At 43.9% G+C, this 24,191-nt stretch overlaps 9 protein-coding genes across 9 annotated transcripts; 5 read left to right on the top strand and 4 right to left on the bottom strand.

The window, feature by feature from the left end:
• Positions 1-50: 50 nt before the first annotated feature.
• Positions 51-1,355, top strand: O0I10_008480 (uncharacterized protein; the record flags this gene model as incomplete). The annotated part of the gene is made up of 1 exon (XM_058488483.1): positions 51-1,355. One exon carries the CDS (start codon positions 51-53, stop codon positions 1,353-1,355), a length of 1,305 nt encoding a protein of 434 aa, XP_058340729.1.
• Positions 1,356-1,482: 127 nt separating this feature from the next.
• On the bottom strand, positions 1,483-1,896 carry O0I10_008479 (uncharacterized protein; the record flags this gene model as incomplete). Its single annotated transcript, XM_058488482.1, has 1 exon — positions 1,483-1,896. One exon carries the CDS (start codon positions 1,894-1,896, stop codon positions 1,483-1,485), a length of 414 nt encoding a protein of 137 aa, XP_058340728.1.
• A 1,914-nt stretch (positions 1,897-3,810) lies between these two features.
• Positions 3,811-6,036, top strand: O0I10_008478 (uncharacterized protein; the record flags this gene model as incomplete). Its single annotated transcript, XM_058488481.1, has 5 exons — positions 3,811-4,071; positions 4,129-4,376; positions 4,440-4,560; positions 4,625-5,194; positions 5,257-6,036. The coding sequence occupies 5 exons, from the start codon at positions 3,811-3,813 to the stop codon at positions 6,034-6,036; spliced, it is 1,980 nt and encodes a 659-aa protein (XP_058340727.1).
• A 1,570-nt stretch (positions 6,037-7,606) lies between these two features.
• O0I10_008477 (uncharacterized protein) lies at positions 7,607-9,129 on the top strand (the record flags this gene model as incomplete). The annotated part of the gene is made up of 9 exons (XM_058488480.1): positions 7,607-7,968; positions 8,021-8,081; positions 8,135-8,194; positions 8,256-8,426; positions 8,479-8,605; positions 8,664-8,774; positions 8,834-8,919; positions 8,980-9,024; positions 9,079-9,129. 9 exons carry the CDS (start codon positions 7,607-7,609, stop codon positions 9,127-9,129), a joined length of 1,074 nt encoding a protein of 357 aa, XP_058340726.1.
• A 239-nt stretch (positions 9,130-9,368) lies between these two features.
• On the bottom strand, positions 9,369-10,279 carry O0I10_008476 (uncharacterized protein; the record flags this gene model as incomplete). The annotated part of the gene is made up of 4 exons (XM_058488479.1): positions 9,369-9,608; positions 9,682-9,847; positions 9,914-10,011; positions 10,085-10,279. The coding sequence occupies 4 exons, from the start codon at positions 10,277-10,279 to the stop codon at positions 9,369-9,371; spliced, it is 699 nt and encodes a 232-aa protein (XP_058340725.1).
• Positions 10,280-11,297: 1,018 nt separating this feature from the next.
• On the top strand, positions 11,298-12,675 carry O0I10_008475 (uncharacterized protein; the record flags this gene model as incomplete). The annotated part of the gene is made up of 6 exons (XM_058488478.1): positions 11,298-11,409; positions 11,465-11,533; positions 11,621-11,711; positions 11,771-11,931; positions 11,990-12,281; positions 12,333-12,675. 6 exons carry the CDS (start codon positions 11,298-11,300, stop codon positions 12,673-12,675), a joined length of 1,068 nt encoding a protein of 355 aa, XP_058340724.1.
• Positions 12,676-13,038: 363 nt separating this feature from the next.
• O0I10_008474 (uncharacterized protein) lies at positions 13,039-14,324 on the top strand (the record flags this gene model as incomplete). The annotated part of the gene is made up of 6 exons (XM_058488477.1): positions 13,039-13,271; positions 13,336-13,450; positions 13,518-13,609; positions 13,679-13,981; positions 14,036-14,082; positions 14,146-14,324. The coding sequence occupies 6 exons, from the start codon at positions 13,039-13,041 to the stop codon at positions 14,322-14,324; spliced, it is 969 nt and encodes a 322-aa protein (XP_058340723.1).
• A 5,307-nt stretch (positions 14,325-19,631) lies between these two features.
• O0I10_008473 (uncharacterized protein) lies at positions 19,632-22,788 on the bottom strand (the record flags this gene model as incomplete). The annotated part of the gene is made up of 8 exons (XM_058488476.1): positions 19,632-19,784; positions 19,842-20,319; positions 21,234-21,321; positions 21,385-21,408; positions 21,566-21,790; positions 21,910-22,176; positions 22,254-22,352; positions 22,422-22,788. The coding sequence occupies 8 exons, from the start codon at positions 22,786-22,788 to the stop codon at positions 19,632-19,634; spliced, it is 1,701 nt and encodes a 566-aa protein (XP_058340722.1).
• A 26-nt stretch (positions 22,789-22,814) lies between these two features.
• O0I10_008472 (uncharacterized protein) lies at positions 22,815-23,196 on the bottom strand (the record flags this gene model as incomplete). The annotated part of the gene is made up of 2 exons (XM_058488475.1): positions 22,815-22,883; positions 22,948-23,196. 2 exons carry the CDS (start codon positions 23,194-23,196, stop codon positions 22,815-22,817), a joined length of 318 nt encoding a protein of 105 aa, XP_058340721.1.
• Positions 23,197-24,191: the final 995 nt, after the last annotated feature.

The following is a 24,191-nucleotide window of genomic DNA, read 5'->3' as shown; positions in this document are numbered from 1 at the left end:
TCGTCTTCCTTTTCTTTCCAAATACAACATCCACCAACGTGCCAGCCTGTATGCCATTAAAGAAGCTATTCAAGTCCAAGCGCAAGCTTGGGCGGATGGAATCCATCTCACGAAACCTGCCAATGGACCCTTCTGGTATTCTCACACGAGAGTTTCCAAGTCTTGTCTCACGCGCCAAGTCACCTACAGATGTCTTGGACCTTGTTGGCTATCCTCAATTTACGACCGAAGGCGCCAACACGTATACCCCACCACCCATCACCAGTGTGCTTCATCGATCCTCACAACAAACGGATGAAACCAGCTTGGCATCACAACAACAACCACCACCATCGAGTAAACCTATACGGCCTACTGTGGGACCACGACGATCCTCGTTTCATACCTTTTCATACGACCAAGGAGCAACAACAAGTAGCCATTCACGAAAACGATCCGTGAGCACACCACCACCACTCATGATGCCCAAACCAATCAATGCCGTGCCACCCACACAACATACCGTATTACAATCCACTGCAAAGGATAAGACCCAAGTTGCGTCATCACCATCATCAGGTGAAGAAAGTGGCGCTTTTCATGTTGCACGATCATCATGTACTGAGCAGGAATTGGAATCCATTTATCAACAATTGAAGCATTATCAACAAGAACAGCAGGAATGGCTAAAGCGGGAAAAGGAACGTCGGCAAAGAGAAGATTGGATGTATGCAAAATTATGCGAGTTACAACAACAATTACAGCAACTATCAACACGTGTCACTGGTGCTGGTGCTGGTGATATACAACCACTTTCAACATGTTCACCTCCTTTTCGAAGACGACAATCGAGTATCAGGATGGATGAAAGTCATGGTGATGATGATGATCTCGAGCATGAAGCATGTTGTTTATCCGTTGACGATGAAGATGAAGAGGATGATGAAGCAAGTTCAGGCTATGCATCAGAAGAAGAAGAGGAAGAGGAAAGTGAGCAAGAGGATGAGGATGATAGACGATGTCGTTATTATTATTATTATCGCCGTCATCCTGCTACTGCTGCAGCTGCAGCTGCTGCATATCAACAACAACAACACCATCGCCAAAGACCTTGGTCATCCACCATGATGGCTCATCCTTATTACCATCATCATCCTCAACAACAATACCACCGTGCAGCTCACCACTACGCATACCCAAGAGGATCATGGCCAGTACGACGACGAAAGTCATCCGATACCAGCATTCGATCCGTGCCTAATCTTGTTAGGCGAAGTAGTAGCACCGCATCCCGATTTCAGGGTCCTCCTCCATTTGTTTTTCCACATGATGAAAGAATGATACGTAATCGAAGAGCTCCAATAAACATGATGTAATAATTACTATTGTCGATAATAAGAAGAGCGTGTCTATCGTTATGGGTTACAAGTTTGCAGCATCATAGCAATAGGTCATTGTATCTATCCTAGGCATTTGGCAAGCATTACTTGTGGTAGTTAACGTTTATTGTGATGTTTCATCTTGTCCTTGAGTATCGCCTCGCGTATTGTTGTGAATGTAGACTATGGTGAGGCATTCAACGAATATAACAGATATAGCAAATAGAAAGTCTAATGCAGGAGATATGATGCTGTTATTGCAAGAAAGATCAAATGCTGGTTCGAGCTTGGAAAGTACACGGTATTTTTCTTCGTGCTGATAAGGCGAGAGAGTAAACTCTCCTACCGCATAGATGCAATGTATATACCGGCCAACACCATCAGGTCGAAGGTCGTGATGGCGGCGTTGCATATCTTCAACTCGCTCTGCTTCCTTTCTGATGTTGTGAATGATTTTGAAATCCATCAAGTAGGAAAAGGCGTATAGCATGAAACACAGCAATAATACGAAAAGCTGAAAGTAGCAGCAAATTTGCATTATAGCTCCTCGATCGTCAAAAACTTGAAACAGAAATGCAAAAACACCAAGATGTCCAACGATGAAGGCTGCATATTGCAAAATCCTCTTTCGCTTTTCAATTGGAGTCTTGTACATATAATATACGACTCTTATGGGTGGATCAAAACGGCTTCTTGTGGTTGTATTTCTTCCAGGGCAGTCATCGAGAATGTCCTCAACGTATTTCACGGATGGATTTTCTTGGCCCGGCTCCTGATGGGTCTTACATTCATCTCCATCAGCGTTTTTTGAAAACTGCTCGCCTCTCGTCCTCGTCAAATGTTCCCTCAAAATGCCAGGGATGGCGTCCGGACCTCCCTTCCGCTTCACGCATTGATCAGCTCTCCAGTCATCTTCACCAGGAGTCAAGTCCGATAGCCTTCCCTCCTTGATGGTTCGCCTCATATGGTAAACTTCACACTTTGAGTTGACGAGAAATCCAAGCCATCCATGAAGGGCATCAACGCTATGACGAAAACGTAAGAATCTTGGAACGGGAATTGAGCTGCTGACTCTAACATGGTAACGAGATGGATGACATAAAGATCGACTCTGAAGACCGTAGAGAACCGCTTTATAACGCTCTTCAAGTCTTTCTATCGTGTTCTGATTCAATGATTCAGCATAAGTTTCGCTGGATACGTGTATTTCGTCGGATGTTTCCATTAGTATGATTTGTAAATGTCGATTGTGTTTGAGAGAAAAACGAAGAGCAATGAAACAAAGCGACAATAAAAAGAAAGGCCGAGGAAGATTGCGAGATGCCAGAAGATAAAAGAAATGCGGAGGAAGTTTCCAAGGTGCCAGACGATATAAAGAAATGCGTACGTAGGAAGTTTCGAAGATGCCAGTGAACTATGTAATACATCGGCTTGACCTTGTATAACGGTCTGAGTCTACGTATATTATGTGACACATACTCTTTGTAAATGAGCTTCTACTTATTCATGTTCCCTGTCGTCCTTACCGTTGAGCATCGTATATGAAATAAGAAAAGCTCTTTCCAATTTGAAAGAAGAGAAGCTGTTCCCCATTCGCTCAGATCAGGTAGGTGCATGATAGACTTTATTGATACGCCTGAGCTATATTCTCTCTTTGACAGTACCGTGTAACATGATTGCCTTTTCTTGTGAAATCAATTTTACATATAATTTTGATGGCAACACTCTTAGAATATGAGGGCAACAACATTGAGCGTCTCTTGTAGATTAGTAAAATATGAGCCTCTCATAGTAAAATGACATTTGGGATGTGAGAGCACTTACCAGGTCATTTGCAAGAGGATGGCCATTTTACGTGATTATGGTTCTTCATGATTGATGTCGTCAGGGGAACGTGTATTACCATACGAATGTTCTTTTTTTGTATATAAACCATAAGAATATTCGATTTAACGCTTCTAGTGATGTTCCAAAACATGACATAGTTTTCTATCGTAGTTCATCTGCATTATACAGGAACCGTGACTTTGTAAGGATAGAAAGATCAATGGATCAAGCTTTAGGATGAATGGCTACAGCTGATTATCTTCCGACTTGCATAGTAGTAGGTAAAAATGGATTTATAATCTCACTGGGAATATCTGACCATGTGGAAGCAGCAAGCTGCAAACATGATCGTGAACAAATTGATGTTTAAAGAGCATGTTTATTTTGAGAGCATGTTAGATTAATTACTAGTAGAGCATAAAGTACGAAGGGCATAAAGTACAAAGGGCACTACCATGAACAACATGCATGCAAGGTTGTATCGAGGTGGTTGCCCTGAGCCACCTGCTGGCTGGGTTATGTGACGGCTCGTTTTTTCGGGGATGAGTGAACTTGTCAAAGACACAGGTGAAAGATGAAAAACCCGCCTTGTTCTTTTTCCATAACCGCCACCTCCTTGTCCTCCATGGGTAAAAAGTCATTCAAGCCGAATCCTGATACGTCCACTGCCGAGACTTCGAATACTGCTGGTGTCTTATTCTCGGCATTCGATCGCACTGCAGCTGCCGAGCACTTTGCAATTGTAACACACAGCGTTGATCGCCACCGACTTCGGATCTTTAGCACACGATCTGGCACCGTCAGCAACGATTACTCTGCCGAAAACAAAGAACGATTCACTTGTCTCTCTTGGGGATCGGTCATTGACAATGGTGGTCTTGGTCAGGTATATAGCAGCAAGCAACAGCTATGTTTTTGATTTGCTTATCCCTATTGCATATAGTCACATGATGGAAAGGCTGGCAAGAAGCGAAGGACACATGATACATTGAAGGTGGTCGCATTGGGTACAAACACAGGCAACATCCTTCTTTACTCTCTTGCACATGGCAGTATTGTCAAGCGATTATCGGATGCACATACTATGCCAGTGACAGACTTTGTCCTCAACAAGGCAGGCACCAAGGGTTATTCAATTTCAGAAGACAACTATGTGGTGGAATGGGACATTGAACATGAGAAGGAAATCTTGTAAGTAGTTTGGAGGATCAAAGCAAGGTATCAGTGAGCTAATGATGTTTTGGATATCATTAGCAAATGGAAGGCCAATGAAAAGAGCGTCCGTCGATTAGCATTGAGCCATGATCAAACCAAGCTTGCTATTGCTGGTCATGCTATTAGTCTTTGGAATGTGGATGAACGTAAAGCTTTCAAGGTTTGTATTTACTTTTATGGATGAAAGGAGAAAAGGGAAAGAAGGCTAATCTTATTCAATATAGAAATTCACGGGTCATGCTAGCTTTGTCAAAGATCTCGAATTTTCTCAAGATGACGATCTTTTGATTTCGATTGCTGATGATGATCGTTACATCAACGTGTGGGATGCTCAATCAACCAACAACAATGCCAACAACTTGACAGCTCTTACTCTTGAAAACAACGCTTCACAAATCGACTTTTCAGAAACCGAATCTTCAGTATTGGCCGTCGCTGAGGATGGCACTGTGGGTATTTGGGAAAATGCTTCTTCTTCTGGTGTTGCATCTGCTCCTCGCCATCGACGAAAGGCTGCTCGTGTCACTACTCGTCAAGCTGAATCCAACATCAAGGTGATTGCTAGCACTGAAGAGGACAATGAGACCATCATCCCTGTACTTGCTGCAAGCTTTGTCTCTGATCACAATGGAAAGGCTGTTATGATTGCACGTGGTTCGAGTTTCTTGCCATCCTTTGAAGTGGTGCGATACGTGAACGAAGAAACGGGTGCAGTGTTGGATGATATTGTTTTGACCCGACAACAACAAGGCAATCATTTGGTGGATGATGCTTCAGTGGCAATGAATAACTTGGTATGTATATATAGCGGCTTGTATAAGGAAGAGGATGTTGTATATTAATAGCATTGGATTAGAAAACGACTCGCAAGACATACAAGGAAGGTGCAATTAAGGTGATTGGCAATACAGACTTTTCAATGCAAAACCCCACCATGGAGGATGGCCATGCTGCTGGTGGAGAGTCAATAGGCCCTTCTATTGCCGACAAGCTTAATGAGATGGAATTGGAGGATGGCACAGCGGGTGATGCCGACAAGAGCAAAAAGTCGCAGGATACGCCCAACATGCCAGCAGCTGGATCACTGCAACAAGTACTTGTACAAGCCCTTCACACCAATGATCAACATCTTTTGGAGTCATGTTTTATGCACAGCAAACCCGAGGTGATTCGATCCACTGTACAACGGTTACCTAGCACCTATGTGATTCCCTTGATGCAACAACTCATTGCACGATTCCAAAACAAACCCAACCGAGGACCCGCATTGGCTGAATGGATCAAAACGGTTCTTCTTGTACACACCAGCTATCTCATGACCGTACCTGATTTGGTGGGCAAGTTGTCAAACTTTTATCAAGCATTGGATTCACGTCTCGCTGTGTTCCCCAAGCTCCTTGCATTGCGTGGTCGTTTGGATCTTATTCAAAATCAAATCGACACACGGACACGACATAGCGAACAAGAAGCTACCGATGGCACCAATGTCTATGTGGAACAGGATTCAGATGATGAAGCTGAAGCGGATGGATTCATGAGTGATGATGAAGAAGCACGAGCCTATCTCAGTAGCGATGATGAAGATATGGCAGATGCCATGGAGGAAGATGTATCCGATGACGACGATGACCTATAGAAGTTTTCATTTTTGTTTTTATATTCTCATTACAACGCACTCATCTATTACAACACGCAAATAAATGCATACATGAAAAGAATGAATGATGCCCTTTGGAAGAGACACGTGTCGCCTACAAAGGATCACGTTTTAGGCCGTAGGTGGATTTATCACTTCAAATCAACTACTCCAAGATATTTGACCACTTTATCAGTTCAATCAATCATGTCCACGATTCTCACGCCCACTCACATATAAACAAGGCTGTTGTTGCCAACATCATCACACGCCCTTTATTTCTACTTGTACTCATATCATCATCAATGGCCTTTGGTAAGTCTCAAGGATGATAGTCTTTATGTGATTCCTAAAATGAGGGTACTCCTTCATCCATCTATAGCTCACTTCATTGCTTCACCACTTGAAGTGCTCTTTCATTTGGCTGTGTTCATTAACTGATCCTTTGTGGTAGGTATATCTATCATTTATATATATGCATCATTGTTCTTACAAGGATGCCTTGTACACTTGTAGGCAAAAGGCAACCCCAGTCTGATGGGGAAATTTGGGACTCCTTTGTGGGTGACATACTGTGCACAACGACGTAATCAGGGACGAGTCGGGGGCGACGGTGCAGTTAAGAGAAAGGCTGTTGGAACGAAGGTGGATGTTCGTTTATCGTATCTGCAACATGAGTACATACGGGTGTGTGGAAGCTGGGCTTGAAGACGACCAAACGGGCACAAAAACCCTGAAAGAAGGGCGATTAAAGCTACCTCGCCCGTTAAAAGACATATTCGTACAACTAGCAAAGAAAGGCAGCACCATCCAGCATTAAGAGCATCAAGGTTTGCGGGTTCCTGATCTCAGGTAAGCATGATACATAATCATCTTTTCATACGTAGACTAATGTTTATACTACATCTAGGTTTTCAATTGACAGCCTTTATCATGAATTGACCTAACGAAGGATGGAGCTCAAAGAAAACAAAAGGCCACGTGATTTTCCTCGTGCACTCGAACAATTTTCAGCCGACCTTTCTGTTTAATTTGGCAAACACAACAAATCATAGAAACAACTGCACATGTTGCACGATCATAATGCCTTCAATCAACCGATCTCAACAAAGCCCTATTCCCACTGTGTATGCCATCCAACCCAAGCTAGTTCCCAGAAAAGATCATTGATCGACACCACCTTCATGTAACATTTTTCTTGGTATACAATAGCTCAATATCCCCTTTTTTACACAAATAAGATACGCGTAGAAGCAAGCTTTTATTTCTTCCAGCATTGTAATGTGGCTGCTCAGGGTGAAACAAGAATCGCGATTCTTACTATCATACTCCAAGGTCCGAAGCGCGCGTAAATGGGGGAGCGCGCGATCGAATCTAACATGCGCGTGGAGTTGGCTGAATGAGTGAGAGTGTGTGTGTGTGCGTGCATCTCCTTTTGTAACCAAAAAACAAGCCATCCCCTTCTACGTTCTTGCATTTTCCTTTTCTTTTCGATATCACCAGCAACAACGGTGGCCACCACTATTCCATTGACGTATATCCATTGCTCTCCACAACAATTGCTTTGACGATGCAAAATCCTCGTCAAGCCAACGCACCTTCCACGTTGCAGGCAAACACAGAGCGAGCGATGGCACCACCGAATGCTACCACCAACACCTCCACGAAGCAGCAACAGCAACAGACATTGAAGCAGAAACGAAAGTACCTTGCCGATCCAGACGACCATGATGACAAGGACGATGACTTGAACGGATACAAAAAGATATCAAAGATTGGTGAAGGCACGTATGGCGTTGTCTTTAAGGCACTCAAGGATCAAAAGGTCGTGGCCTTGAAAAAGATCAAGTTAAACTACTCGGATGGGATGCCTGTAACGACCATGCGTGAGATTGCTATCCTCAAAGAATTGAATCATAGAAACGTTCTGGGGTAAGTTGGATGGGAGGATGATCTCTTGAATGGATGCTTATTGTATAATTAGGTTGACTGATTTGATCCAACGTCCTAATGCTGTTTATATCGTCACCGATTATCTCGACATGGTAATTGACTTTTTGGATGCTTGATGGTCTCGTGATTAACCTATGTCATTTAGGATTTACGGAGATACATGAATGATGCTGGACGTGATGGGTTGACAGCGGACCATATCAAGGTATTTATATACGTGACACGGCTTTTTGGTTCAATGGCCAACTCAACTCTATCCTTTATAGAGTTACATGCATCAACTATTGTCGGGTTTGCATTATTGTCACACACATCGTATCCTTCATCGAGATTTGAAGCCTCAAAATTTGTTATTGGATCGGCATGGCAAGTTGATTATCGCGGATCTCGGTTTGTCGCGTGCATTTGGTGTACCTATGAGGACATACACGCATCAGGTAATTCCTCCTTGTTTCAACATAAAGGCATACACACTAAAAATGATTCAAGGTCATTACCCTATGGTATCGTCCTCCCGAGATCCTGCTAGGTAGTCGCTATTACTCAACTGCTGTTGACATGTGGAGCGTTGGTTGTATCTTTGCCGAGATGATGATCATGCGACCTTTATTTCCTGGTATGAATGTATGTCCCTCCCTATCATACGTGAACCTCATCCTCTTTTTCCTTGTTAGGGGATTCACAAATCGATGAGCTTTTCAAAATCTTTCGTATCTTGGGAACGCCTGATGAAGACGCGTGGGCAGGTGTTACAATGATGCCAGATTTTAGTGCCACGTTTCCAGGTAAGAACATCATCATCCTCGTTCATCCCATCCGTTGACTCACATGGAGAATACAATAGCCTGGAAACGAAAGGATTTGAAAGAAGCGCTCCGACGTTATCCACAATTCCTAGAATTAGATGACTTGGCGTTTGATTTATTGAAGGTATACTACTACTGAAATCGTATCCAGGCAACGGGTATTCACAGGTGTGCTTTCACATAGCAATTACTGCACTACGATCCTTGCTACAGGATATCTGCAAAGAGGGTAATGTGAAGAACATTGGCAAATGACTCGGCACGTTATTAATGCAACACGTAGGCTTTGGAACATCCATACTTTTACAGCGACATCACCAAGGTCAAATTCTAATTATACACACGCACGCACGTACCCCCATTACATACATATCACACCCACAAGCACGCACGCACACCACATCTGTTTTTACGACTGCATCCTTCACAACACCATACAACCCAAACCCAACTTGAGTTAAATTGATTTATTGCGTATCACCCTCTCTTTCTCCTTCCATCGTATCCCAATCACTGTGTATTATATAGCACATCACCACATATAAAGACGTATTTATGCATGGTTTATTTAATTTACCAGGGAAGAGTTTCTCCTTTGTAATCAAAGAATGTGCCATTGGATGCCTTGGTGAGCTTGTCAAAAGCGCTCAGCATACCGCCGACGGATTGATCGGTGGTGAGAGGAGCATGATCAGTGCCCATATCAGTTTGAACCCATCCTGGGTGAACACACACAATAACGAATCCCTCATCCTTAAGTTGAGCAGCGAAAACACGTGTCAACATGTTAACAGCAGCCTTGGAGACGCGGTACTACAATGAGAAAAAAGTGGATGAGCACTAGCCAACCCAGCAGCATGACATGAAATCAGGTCTCTTTACTTACAGAAGGGTTGAAGCTCTCGGTGGAGCATTCCATAGAGCCCATGATGGAGGAAATGTTGATAATGCGACGAGTATCACGCTTACGAAGCAATGGTACCAAAGCCTGGATGACGATGGATGTGCCTACAACATTGGTGTTGAAATCACTGGTATAGGCTTCAGGTTGACTAGAATAAATAAAAGCACTTGTTAGCCCTGCTTGATGATGTCTTTGTGAATGTATAGATGCATACATGGTGAGAGGTTCGGTTTGAGTAGTAGCGACACCGCTGTTGTTAAGGAGGACATCAATGCCTTCGGGTGCCAATTCAGAAATCTTGTCAGTGGCAGCCTAAACAATAACAAGGGTCCATCCGTTAACCATGTTTCGGTTACTTTTTTTTGCATGAACCTTTTCAAAATACCTTGACAGAAGCGACATCAGTGATATCCATCTTGACAGCGTGGACTTGTTTTCCATCAACCAAGGCCTTGAGGGCGTCCGAACCATCAGGGTTTCTTGCACATGCGATGATAGTATCACCCTTATTCTTAAGTTGCTTGACAAATTCAGCGCCAATACCACGCGAAGTACCAGTAATAACCCAAGTCAAACCCATTTTTTGTTATAGAAAGAAAAGATGCTAAACAATTCACTCGTTGTCGGGCAACTCATTTATAATCCATTCCTTTCGATGATGACAATAAGCCCGATTGCTTGTCCGAAAGAAATGCAGATGGGACAATCTTTTCGTAACATTGACCTAATCCCCCATCCTACTTTTTGTGCTTGTCATTAATACACAACGTAGGAGGCCATGCACATGTTGTTAAAAGTGAGCCACCTGCCACTTCTCTCTCTCTTTACTTTGCCACATTATGCGGCGGGCTGTAATTCATTGTTACACTGATATAGCGCCACTTGTTGCACAGAGACGCGTATAATGATGTGGCCAAAAACCGGGATGGAGCGATGGGATGGCTGTTACCAAAAATTCATTATGCGTGAATTAGTAAGCCAGAGGCATAGAACAGCAGTCCCTGGCATGAATCGTCGTTATTATATCCATATCGCCGAACAACTCCTTCCACTCACGGCCCATTTATTATTCCAGAACCCGTTGCACTGCATTGATTGTCAAAACCTTCAAAGAGACTTCTCATTGTATTAATGAGGTGAGCATCACGGGGCTACTCCCCGAGAAATCTCATCTCAGTGATTTTTCATTACACAACATCCCATCTCATTCTTGAATGTTCTTTACTTTCGACATTATAGTACTATTCAACGTTGTGTAGTACCATGTGACTAAAAGTAGTTTCAGGTTTCATTCAACTTTAATGCTACCAAAAGAGCTATTGGTCTGAACGCATGAACGTTGTGTATGTAGAATAGGACATTATTATGGAGAACAATGAAACAACGTTCAATAGCATCGTCTCTCTTGAGATTAGAACTGCTACTGCTGCTGATGATGATGATGATTGAATAGACACACACATGTGACATCCTGCAAAATGATCCATGTCGGGCATCATGTAGTGGTGGTGTGGACCTTTCTCTCTTCGAAAACCTTTTATTCCCCCACCTCCGTTCTCTCTCTCTCTCTCTTTTTACAACCACCACCGGCAACTTTGATGATACAGGACAAATACATTGGGCTCATTCTTGCCATGAGCTCAAGTCTCTTTATTGGCTTGTCGTTTATTATTACCAAGAAAGGCTTGATGAATGCACAGAGACGGCATGGTAATCGGTTCAAACATAAACGAGTCGTTGGCATGGCACTCATGCTCGTATGCAGGTGTATCTGCGGCTGATGGCAAGCATCACTATCTTCGAAATTGGACGTGGTGGGCCGGCATGGGAACGAGTAAGTTAGACGATCAAGGCTACGTGTATGGGTGTGTATGTGCGTGTGAAGCTTGTCGGCTAAATGGTGCCGGTCTTTTTTCAACAGTGGCTGTTGGTGAAGTTCTCAACTTTTCAGCCTATTCATTTGCACCTGCTATTCTCGTTACGCCTCTTGGATCGCTCAGTGTCATTCTTGGGTAGGTGACAACAACAACAAGGGAGGGCGAGATCGTTCATCATGGTCTTTTTATGATAGGGCCATTTTTGCATCGATTTTCTTAAAGGAGACGCTCGGACCAATTGGACGTGTCGGATGTCTACTTTCGGTGGTTGGATCATTGATCGTCGTACTTCATGCACCCGAAGACAAAAATGTCACCTCGATCGATGAATTATTATTCTACGCCTTACAACCAGGTAAAAAGGGGGAGAAAAACACAAAGGGTCTGGACGAGGGGACTCATTCAAAGCCTAGGCTTTTTATTCTATTGCGCCATGGTCATTCTTATTAGCGTCTTTATGATTTATTGGGTGGTTCCCAAGTATGGCAAAAAGAATCCCTTCGTCTACGTATCGATTTGTTCCCTTGTCGGCTCAGTATCGGTCATGTCTATCAAAGCATTCGGCATTGCGGTCAAGCTTACATTTGCCGGCAATAATCAATTCACGCATCCTTCCACCTACGCATTTGGTATTGTCGTGGCCGTTTGCATCGTTACCCAAATGAATTATTTCAACAAGGCATTGGAGCAATTTTCTACCAATGTGTAAGTGATGACGATGGATTGAATTGGGATGGGTGTTAACGCATCCTCTAGTGTCAACCCTATCTATTTTGTTTGCTTTACAACCGCCACCATTACAGCATCCACCATTTTATTCAAGGGATTCAATGTCGACAGCCCTGTTTACGTTATCTCATTGATTGCCGGCTTCATTGTGATCTTTACAGGTGTCTATTTACTGGATTCTATAGCCCGAGGGGGTGGCGCTGGCGCCCACAGCAATACCAACAACAACAATACACAAAATGGTCATCCAAGAAGCGAGGATGAAGAATACTTGCTCGATGACGAAGATGCTCTAGGTCTTACTGAGCTCAATGATGATTCCGATGATGAAGATCGGCCAAGAAGAACAAGTGCTCAACGGTTTCGGTGAAAGTAGAAGATTCAACGGTCGTCAAGTTGAGTCCACAACACCTCGCACTCTCTCTCTCTCTCTCTTTAGTAGTCAACTCCCCTTTTCTCTCTCTCTGTTGTAATAGACTTATGTCCCCCTACCACTGGGATGTATTAAAGCTGTACATATAATTGTCAAGCAAAAAAGATCAAGCATTTTACATATCACTCGAGCGTTTATTATCATCGTGTTGCTACCATGTTTATAGGCTCATTTTTGACAGTTGATAATCAAGGAGTGATCACGTGTGCATGTGTTCCACGAAAGCCCGCGCCAAACTTCCAATGAAATCGCACCAGCAGGCAATTATCTCTACCTTGTTCCTGCACTAGTTTACTCATCATGAAGCGATCGCTCGTGCTGGTCGCAGCTATTCTTCTGCAATGTCTCGCCATGGTGTATGCAGAGGCCACCGACGCCAAAACACAACGACTTGCTAAAATGGCCAAGAACAACAATGGTCTTGTCAAGCTCACATCCAACACATACACTCAATTCACCGAAGGAAAACGCAACTACGGCATGGTGGTATTGCTCACTGCCTTGGGCGACTACTTTAACTGTGGTCCATGCCGGTAAACATTCGACACGCGCGTGGGTGATGATATAGAATGGCTCACTCACACTTTTATGACACAGTGAATTCGACCCCGAGTACAAACTTGTTGCATCCAGTTTCCAAAGCACCGAGGACCCAACACGCGTGTTTTTTGGTCATTTGGATTTCAAGGATGGTCAAGCTATCTATCAAAAGGTAGGGTTGGATGAATGGGATGAATGAATGAATGAAGGTTGGCTCATGCATGCATCCATCCAATAAGCTGGGTCTTCAAACGGCTCCAAATGTACTATATTTCCCTCCCGCCAAACCTGGTCAAAAAGTCGAACCTGCCAAATACGATCTTGCCAGAAAGTAAGCCATCCACAATCATCATCCCACTGTGCAATGATATCTATTGACACATGTATACACACACTCTAGTGGTTTCTCTGCCGAAAGCTTTGCCAACTTTGTATCACGTGAGAGCGGTACACATGTCCCTGTCAAGCGTCCTTTTGATTATTTCAGCTTTGGTGTCAAGGCATTCTTGGTGGTGGGTGCAGCAGCTATTCTCAAATTGTTGTATCGTCATTTCAGCTTGGTCTTCCATCACAAGAATACATGGGCTGCTTTCTCCATTCTCTTTATTCTTATCATGATCTCGGGTCAAATGTGGAATCAAATCCGTAACCCACCTTACGTCATGCCTGGTCCTAATGGAAAAATGAACTTTGTTGCAGGAGGGTAAGTTGCATCTCTTGGATCATCTTTACATGTCATTGACACTCCATGCTTTAGTTTCCAACAACAACTCGGATTGGAATCACGTATTGTAGCAGCTATTTGTAAGTAGCATTTCGCTCAATGCATGGATCATCATGAGGAGGCTAATACGACTTGGTTGGTAGATGGTATTTTGGCTATGGCAACCGTTGCTCTGGCAGTTTTTGTCCCCAAGATCAAGGATAAGCAGCATCAACGCATCAGCACCTACGTATGGGTCATGTGCATTTTTATCGTCTTTAGCGGTTTGATGAACTTATTCAAGCTTAAGAATGGTGCCTATCCTTTCCGCATCCTCTTTTGAGCATCATACAATAAATAAGCTTTGATGGCAAAGATCACGATCCACGTTCAGCACCCTCTTTGTATAAATGGATGGTTCCTTTTACGATAACAGAGCTCTTCATTTATCATCCACATAGCATCAATCATTTTCTTTTTATTACCCTAAGGATGGTTTCATTGTTATCGAGTTTATCTGGTCGAGATGTTATTTATAAATGATGGACATGTAATGTACAAGGGACGTATTTCGGATGTATATCTACAACTGAATATGAATAGCACGTTGGTATCCATGGCGGCGTTTCCTCTTTCTCACAGCACCACCTCAACGCCTACTCCTCTTATAGAGCACTCACTGATGCCGTTTCCATCGCAACAACAACAACTTCAGTGCTGAAAGAAGCAACATGGAGCGTGTCAAAAAAGGATCGGTGAACCATGTAGCTTCCTCATTGACCAAGAGAGTAACTACAATCCACCCAAGACAGAAGCAGCACAATAGGTATGTCCAAATACGATTTCCTGTTTCTATAAAGTGGTCATAGCGGTAATCGGATATCATTCTTTCCTTTTCAGAAGATCCAAAGCAAAATGGGATGGTTCATTTGATATAAGACGTATCTCACATTTGACTTACTACGTTTGATGATGCCATGGCAATGATCACAAGAAAGCGGGTTTAGATGGATGATACCGGTAGTAATGGAGGATCGGCAAAAGCAATCATCGAGCACGCAATATTGAAGACATAGAATGAATCCTGGGCAATGATGGATGATGAAGGTATCAAACAAGATGAAAGTGGTAAGGTTATTTCACAAGGCACAACGTGTTGGTGGATCGAAATGCTCATTGTAGATGTATCTTCTATGGCAACAAGGACACAGTGAAGTGACAGGAACAAGAACACTCTGAGAGGATCAACCTTTTTATCCAAGTAGGGTCGTCCTTTGCTCGGACATGGTGTCCAGAAGGTAAACAATACAGGTAAAGATTTGGCTGATTGGACATTGTCAAAGGATGGTGATGGGCATTTTCACGACTACAAGGCAGCAAACGGCTGACACATCTACGTACACGGTATGGTGGACTCCACGATTGTATCATGTAGCTATAAAGTAGCATGATAGTGAGTATGGGTCTAGAAAGGATAATGGTCGTAAAGGGCGTCAATAAAATGAGATGAGCTGCTACAATTGACTGGTGCAGATATGTAGTCATGCTCCGTGTAGGATGGATCATGATGGATGAAAACCAATTTCACATTTCAAGCTTCATGCACTTTGCACAAGACACCTTTGAATGCATTGATCATTTTCGGCTTACTGACCACGTCATGGTTAGCTTGAAAAAGATTCCATACGAGCTATCATAGGTGGACCTTACTATCGGCAGATAGAGAAAGGATCCTTCATGCACTCTTCGCCAATAGGATTTACCCTTCAAGATCCTCCCTCTCGCTTTGTCACACATACAAGTCCACCCTCTGCACCTTTAGGTCTATCAACTTCTATCCGCTTGACAATGAACAACGACCACCTTCATATAGCACACGCTTAAAGGCATAGTGAAACATAAAGGCACTTGTAACTCAGAATTTTACAATGAAGCGTGGGGTCCTTAATAGAACAGAGTTGCTCGGCGGGGTCCAAAGCATATACTGCCCAAGTCTCATGTTCGTCATGGGCAACCCCAGATTCACCCAATGTCGCCACCAGCCAAAAATATTTTTGCTCGTCGTCGTGAAAAAAATTCAAGAGGTCGACCCGAGATCCAATTTGGCTGGTAGCGACATTGGGTGGATCTGGGAATGGCCACGATGAACTTCATACTTTGACACAAGATCGCTTTCACCCCGCCGAGCAGCTTTGTTCTCATAAAGACCCCACGCTTCATTGTAAAATTTTGAGATACAGGCACCTTTATGTTTTACATATGCTATAAGCGTGATGCTATATGAAAGGTGGTCTTTGTTCATTGTCAATTAGCTAGACCCTGACAGAGCCAAAGATGCAGGAGGGCTTCTTGGTGTAACTCAGCTGTTTTGCATGACTGGATGGGTCAATGTATAATACTTTATGGATGATCTAGGAACAGGCATGTATTGCCAGCTAACAGCCACTTCCACCCAACACTAACTTTTGTCTACTCCATCATAATGGAACAATGCTCCTCCTCCAGACATTCATTTCCGTGATTTAATTATCTTGATCCGAGCTGATTTGGCTGAGCTACGGTCAAGAGCGATTACATCAATCCACACATCAGCATACGTTCGAATGTCTTCAACTGATTAATCCTTGTTTGACCGTAACTCAACCAAATCAGCTCGGATCAACCTACTTTAATCATGGAAATGAATGTCTAGAGCAGGAGCATCGTCCACCTACAATAGAATGCACAAAAGTTGGGAATGCACAAAAGTGGCCGTTAGCTGCCAATGTATGACATCAAAGTGAGGGTTGCGTACCTATCATGCATCGTCCCTGAAGTCCTGACTTTTTAGCTGAGTTACCCAAAGAGGTCCTTCTGCATCTTTGGCTCTGCCAGGGTCCAGCTACTTCACAATGAACAAAGACCACTTCTCATATAGCATCACGCACACAAACATAAAGGTGCCTGTATCTCCAAACTTTACAATGAAACGTGGGGTTTTGAATAGAGCAATGTGCTCGGCTTGGCCAACAGCACCTTGTGTGCAAGTTTCACGATCAAGCTTGCCAATCCCAGATTTCGCAATGTCGCTACCAGCCAAACTGGATCCAGGGGTCGACCTCTTGAAACTTTTTTCGACGACCAAAAAATATTTTTTGGGCTGTTTGCGACATTGAACGCGAAACTTTCACACAAGGTGCTGTTGGCCAAGCCGAGCCCATTGCTCTATTAAAAACCCCACGTTTCATTGTAAAGTTTGGAGATACAGGCACGTTTATGTTTTACCTATGCTGTAAGCGTGATGGAATTGCTTTTTCCTAGTGGATGGTGTCGGCTGCATAAACGGAAAGAGGCAGAGCTGAGTGAAATGGCATGTGGTGGTTACACAAACACGTCCTTGACAGGTTGCTGCACAAATGGATGATGATGATGATTGCCTTTTGTGAAGGTACGTAAGAAAGCAACATCCAACAATGAAGGTGCGTTAAGGTACGTGTATGACAATAGTGGTTCCATATCACATTTGGATGTAGCGGAAGGACGAGCTGCACATGTAAACCGATTTGTTTATGTAAACCCAAGTAATCAATTCTATGATGGGTCACTCATCCTGAAACTCAATGGAGGGATCACTTCACTTTTCCTCTCAAGGTCATCCCACTCTTCCTTATTGTATCACTAAAGCCATATACTTCTCTCATACCGATGACCGAACCACCTTTATAATTCCATCTTCGAAGTTACATTATGTAATCCACAAGCTAGCAAGGCAAATCAAGTGCGTAATAAATAAACAATGCTTTATTTCATCTGGCTACTTTGTCACTATTGTCGTCTTCGATGTATGTAATCATTTGTACTTGTACTCGTCAGCAGTCGTCCTCTCGATACAATTATATATATGATTCAATCTTTACATTGCTATCCTCCTTTCATTCCGAAACCAATCAAGCGGGTCACATAGAATCAGTGGGTATCATTGTGTCAGTTTTATCCTTGGCTGCTGCCGCCATAAACATCTTCACCCATGATTGCAAACTCGTTGTTGTGCGTACCTTGACACCGATATCCAATGTAATCCATGGAGGCAAACCGCCTTTCATCAAAGATGTAAGCCCTCTCATCCATGTCATCCAATCCATCATTATCCACAGCCGCACCCATGTAACATGACCCATCCTTCCTGGTGACCACGTGCCAAGTACCAAAACGACATCAGGATCCCCCTATCACTGCGATTGATTGCATCCACCCATCCATAACCATTGCAAACCAAAATGTTGGTTGAAACGAGTCATTTAATGGCTTCCTTTTCCATCCTGCTGTTGGTCTATCTCTTTCTCGGCAATTTTCCATTGCAGCTCAACCGGTTGATGATTGCTTGTATTACAGTGTACTTGATAGCTGATATGACATCCCATCCATTGGAATCGTATGTACCAAATCAAGTTGCTGCAAGTAGCTTGAGACAATGGAATAAAGACCTTGCTAATAGCACCCGCTGTTACGTTTGGTTGTGCAGAGGAAACTGCAAGAGCGTGTGTTGTGTGAAGAGATTCGTGTGTTGTAGAAGGGTACCAAGAAGGCTGTGTACACGCCATGGACTTGCCATTCAGTCAAAGATAATCGGATCAAGAGAGTTGTAGGATTGACATGATGGGTTGAAGCAGGACAATGGTTCGCAAGTGGTAGCTGTACTTGAACGGGGGAATAGTTGCGAATGGGAGGAAGAGACAAGGAGTGGAGATTAAGTAGGTTGAGCTGTCGGACACTGCCGTATGGGATCACGTGAAACACGCGCCTGCCAACTTGATGCAGCCGTTGCATGATGAACACCTCCCTGGCAACAACATGATCCACATGACAATAGAGCTTGCTTGGTTGGTATGGAGAAAGTGCCAGTTGAGTATATCCTAATTGCGTCATGTCATCGTTGCCATGGTGATTGGTTCGTTGCTGCTTGTCAATAGTCTTTATTCGCTTCAACAAGTCGTCGTACGCAGCCATTGCAGCGTATTGCTACAGCATGAAGCGACTAGCCGATCTTAGCTAAGGACTTGGGTCACGACGTCGTTTGCTCATTGGTACCAAAAGTAAGAGAGAAGCGAGTCCCTGCAATGCATGATCCTTATGCGTTTCAAACGAGATACCCTATTAACATTACCCACTACAACTTGTCCTTTGTTGATTATGTTTATTGCACGTTCAGCTAATGATAGAGTTGATTTCTATTGCATAGTATCTATGTTATTCAATGTGGCACCTCGTCTTCCCGCTCAAAGCTCTTTTTGTTTTGCTTTTGCTTTTGCTTTTCTGTTTGTGTTTGATATTGTGATGTGCTTTCTAATAAAGTCACCAAAGTTAGATATCGCTTAAATGCAATGCATTGATATACGTACGTGATCAAGCTCTCTGTAATTGCTGTATTATTGATTGAAGTCCAACTCCCTCGCCAGACTTGTTTTTCGCCTCCGGGTCTTACATGAAGTCCAACTCCTTCGCCAGACTCTTTTCGCCCTCAGGGTCTTACATGAAGCCCAACTCCTTCGCCAGACTCTTTTCGCCCTTTTACTTGAGGTCTTACGCATGCGTTCACCAAGCTATTCAGTGTGCCTATAGATAACCATCATAAGTAAACCTTCTTTCAACGATGCTTGCAACGATACAATAATTACATGACAATGATATTGAGGTCTGCTCCATTGAGAGAGCCTTTCTCTGTATGATTGAACTTGCTTTGTCGCAGGAAGATCGAGGACCGTTGTTGTAGGTATGATATGGCTGCTGCCTTTTTTTTTGCTGACGTGCTTTTTTTGTGATATTGCTATGGAACAAAGGCTGGTTAGTTTCATGTATAGATACTACTTGATCACTCACATACCATTTGCTTTTGATTTTGTTGTATGATAGGATTGCTTTCTTGGCATGGTGGTGGTCCCATATCAGATGTAGCCTGATAGCTGTGATAATTGCTCGATGCTTGTGATGATTGTTTCCGGCATAGAGCTCCTCCAATGATAATGCCTCTTCCAAAGTCGTGCCTCTCATTACATCCGTGCGATTGCTTTGTGTGATGTTCCTTGGTAAGAATGATTGCCGCCAAATTGTGCTCATGCGAATTGCACCCAAGGATGGATTGATTCATGAATAGGTTCAAAAGGAGGACCCGTGCCAAGTTGATAGTCTTGTCATCCGCATCGACTTCACCACCAATAAAATGAAGAGAGGACTTGGGCCAAATGATAGTCTTGTCATCCGCATCGGCTCCACCACCATATAATGAAGAGACCCGTGCCAAATTGATAGTCTTGTCATCCGCCACCAATGTAATGAAGAGAGGTCTCATGGCAATAGAGAGGCTTGTCCCCACAATGATAGTCCTTGTCATCCACATCGGCTGCACCACCGATAAAAAGAAAAGAGAACTCTACTCCCCAAAGAGAGCAAGAGCCCTCACTCTGGTTTCAGGAAGAACCCACAGCACCAGAAACAGAACGTGACATCCCAGTACACCAGTGCATCTATAAAATGAAGGAATCAAACATGCAGGATTTACACCCTTCGAGAGAATCCTACACGCAACGCCTACCACTTCAAGAGTGCTACCATGACGATCACGTACCATTCCAGGTCCCAAGTCCCAAACTACGATGCCCGTGCAAGTCGATATCTTGATGTTTTTTGCTTTTTTTCCCAAGTACCCACTTCAAAGATGATTACCGCTTGTGCCCAAACACCATCATCCAAAAAATGAAAGGGCGGCCAAACTATGTAGGGATGTATCACGGCATACACCATGACCCACCCCCACAATAAAAGACAAAAGATGATTAGCATGAATGGTATCCAAGTGTCACTGATTTTAACTTGCCTTTTCAAATCCAATCCCATACCCCAGTGGGTAACATGATGATGATGAGTGAATCGCCCTTTGGCTCTTGATCCACGAGGAGAAGAAAGACACCGCAAATGCTTTGTGACTTAATCGTAGAATGGGAACAAGGGATTCCTGGAACCGTACGTGGTCGCCATGGCAACGCCCCGAAAGTGATAGACGTTGACGTGTAAGAAACTCCCGTCGGGATACCTTCATGCCGATCCTTCCGTATGTGCAAGCAACTGGCATAGCTGAAATGCACGCCTGAATCCGGGCTGGGGTTTTCCATCCACCAATCTATCTCGCAATTCTTGCTGAGAAACTCTTTGGACACCTATATACAATACGCATGTGAGTGAGTGATTAAAGCCATAACACCTATTGTATGTAACTTACTATGCGTCTTCATCGAAGACTGCTACATCTGAGGTACCGAGAAAATCGGTACCCCAGATCTCTGCAAGGGTATCGTCGTCCTCCAATACTAAAGCATTAATAAGAGTTAGTATCGTACAAAGTCATTCATCCCAATGATAAGTATACTTACATGATGATGGTGGTGCAAACTCTGCTTCCGAAAAAGGCAATGTGCATGATGATGGTGATGGTGATGATGATGATGGTATTGGTAATGGTAATGGTGGTGGTATAAATGATGATGATGATGATGGTGTTGTTGTTGCCTTTGGCCGTTGCAGGCGTCTTGTAGGATATGCGATCGGCCTTACTCCATCCTCTTGTTTCATGGCCGAGGATGTGGATGCGGGTGGTGTTGGTGGTTGTGATGGCGGTATTAATGGAGGTGGCCTTGGTGGTGATGGAGGTGGCCTTGGTGGTGATGGAGGTGGCCTTGGCGGTGATGGAGGTGGCGGTGATGGTCATATTAATGGTGGTGGCCTTGGTGGTGATGGTGGCGGTCTTGAAAGTGGGGGTGGTGGGATCCCACTTGTTCTCTGCCATCGAAGGCGAAGTGGGGGTGGTGGATTCCCACTTTGTCTATGCCATCGAAGGCGACTTCGAGGCCGAATAACTGGCCTTCGGATCTCTAACCGTGATCGGTTATTGCTGTTACCTGTGCTGGATGCAACAGGTATTGCTGATGCCGCTGGTGCTGATGATGCAGCTGCTGCGACTACTGCTGCTACTACTACTTCCGGTGTGGCCTCCGGATGAATGGTGATTGGCTGTGGCATCACTTGGGTATATAAAAGCGGTGGTTCTTGAGGTGGTGGTGGTGGCAATGGCAATGGCAATGATGGTGGCGATGGTGATGGTGATGCCATAACTGTGTCTTGCATGTCTTCAACGACTTGTGCTTGCTCTGAGGCACCTGCGTCCTCTATAAAAAGAAAGAGAATTTTGGATTAATAAGAAATCATGCCATTTGGTATCAAGTCCAAGATGTAATCCACTCACCATTCTCTACGATCTCTCGTAAATGTTCAGGAGTACCAGGAGGGGCATCTGGTACATCCGTGTCTGGCTCATAAATATCGAGCTTCTCAAGAGCTTCGCCTATAAAGTTTAAATCAGTTAGCGTCAATGTAATGTAGAAATAACGATCCTTTCATAAAGTATACTTACAAAGCTCGTCTAAGGATGATGATGATGATGATGCGGATGATAAAGATGCCGATGCAGATGATGATGATGGTGCCAATGCAGATGATGAAGAAGATGCCAATGATGAAGATGCCAATGATGAAGATGCCAATGATGCAGATGATGCAGATGATGCAGATGATGTTGATGATGTTGATGCTGATGATGCTGCTGTAGTAGTAGTAGAACTTGGTGACGGTAAGCCGTACACATGCTGCATGGCTTTATGCATAGCCATTCCTCGAAGCAACTTTGGTGGTGACCGTGTGCTTGTAACTTGCTTGGATGGTTTGAAAAGATCCACAGCTGATGATGGGTTGATAACAGCATCACCCTCCAAGGCCGACATGTTGCCATGATGACGGGGCACTTGTGCTACTGGTCGTGTAGAAAACAACATACCAGAATACTCGCAGGCTTGCGCCTTGCATGGAACCACTGGAGCTACCCAGGGTTGACGATTAGCCATGACAACAGGGCTAGTAGGCACCTGTGTCGAATCACTTACCTTTTCCCTGGCCGCCCGCAACGGCACGCCGGCCGAGCAGTCAGCATTGCTAGCAATCGGGACGTGAGTCAACCGATTGTTGGGGCGCGAAAGCCCCCACCGAACCAAAGGAACAACGACACCGAGAAAGAAGGCAATTGGCATCATCCACATGAAGTGTACTTGTTCGAAAACGTTCCACTTCAATGCGGTTAGCACGAGCACAAGAGGGAAGAAGCGAGCCGGTTCTTGATGAACTTGATGTGGCATTGCGGAAAGAGGAGGAAACCCATTGCCATGGCGACAAAGTCAACTTAAAACACCCCGCCCACATTTCACGCCCACTCGATCTCACTTTGCAAATGGCGCGTTACCAAGTCGATTTACGTGTAGAATCGTCTGTAGATCTCGATACAATAGTTTATTTAAATAAACAGTGTGATTTGGAAGCAAACGGATGCGTCAAAAAATCATAGCAACCATAGTGCAGGTTACCACTCTTCTTTAGTTCCCTTGATACATGGCGTGTCATTGTGTCTTTTTACGTGTGGAATGGTAGGTACGTCTCGAAAGTGTACTTTATTATAATAAAGGAGGGTTGTTGAGGTGCAAATGAGCGCGTCAAAGCCGTATAGCTGTTACACTCTATAAAGGAAATGCTCTAGAATTGATGTATGTAGCTTAAAAAGTTGCCAGTAGGTACTTTCGGATGCAGTGATCATATTTGTCCTCACAAAGGTATTATGGTTGTCTCGAGTAATGATCCAGAATCATGTTCCTGCAAGTATGCCATTGTATCCCGAATAGGAAATACAACATGGCCAGTGCTCCGCACCTTGCTATCAACATCACACCCCGACAAGTTGAGCGCTTATGGATCTGTCGGTAGCAGGAAACCCGAAGCTGCTGTCCAATCGTAGTTTCATGGTTCGAGTAAACATATCTACCTCGTCTCATATGTACAAACACCCCTCAATGAGCATATTTGGGCAGAGGTAGAGGTGATCACCGTTTCTTGTTCACGTGATGAGCATGTTTTCCATTGAGGTGAGCATGTCTTTATTGAGGTGAGCATGTCTTCGGTGGCGGTGAGCATGTCTTTGCTGAAGGTGAGCATGTCTTTATTGGAGGTGAGCATGTCTTTGCTGAAGATGAGCATGTCTTTATCGAGGTGAGCATGTTTTCTATTGAAGTGAGCATGTCTTCGGTGGCGGTGAGCATGTCTTTATTGAGGTGAGCATATCTTCGGTGGCGGTGAGCATGTC

This window comes from Lichtheimia ornata, assembly GCF_029851405.1.
Source record: "Lichtheimia ornata isolate CBS 291.66 chromosome Unknown scaffold00045, whole genome shotgun sequence".
In the NCBI taxonomy this organism is placed as follows: Eukaryota; Fungi; Mucoromycota; class Mucoromycetes; order Mucorales; family Lichtheimiaceae; genus Lichtheimia; species Lichtheimia ornata.
Note: the sequence above shows the minus strand (reverse complement) of the source record. Positions and strands in the feature narration are given on the sequence as shown.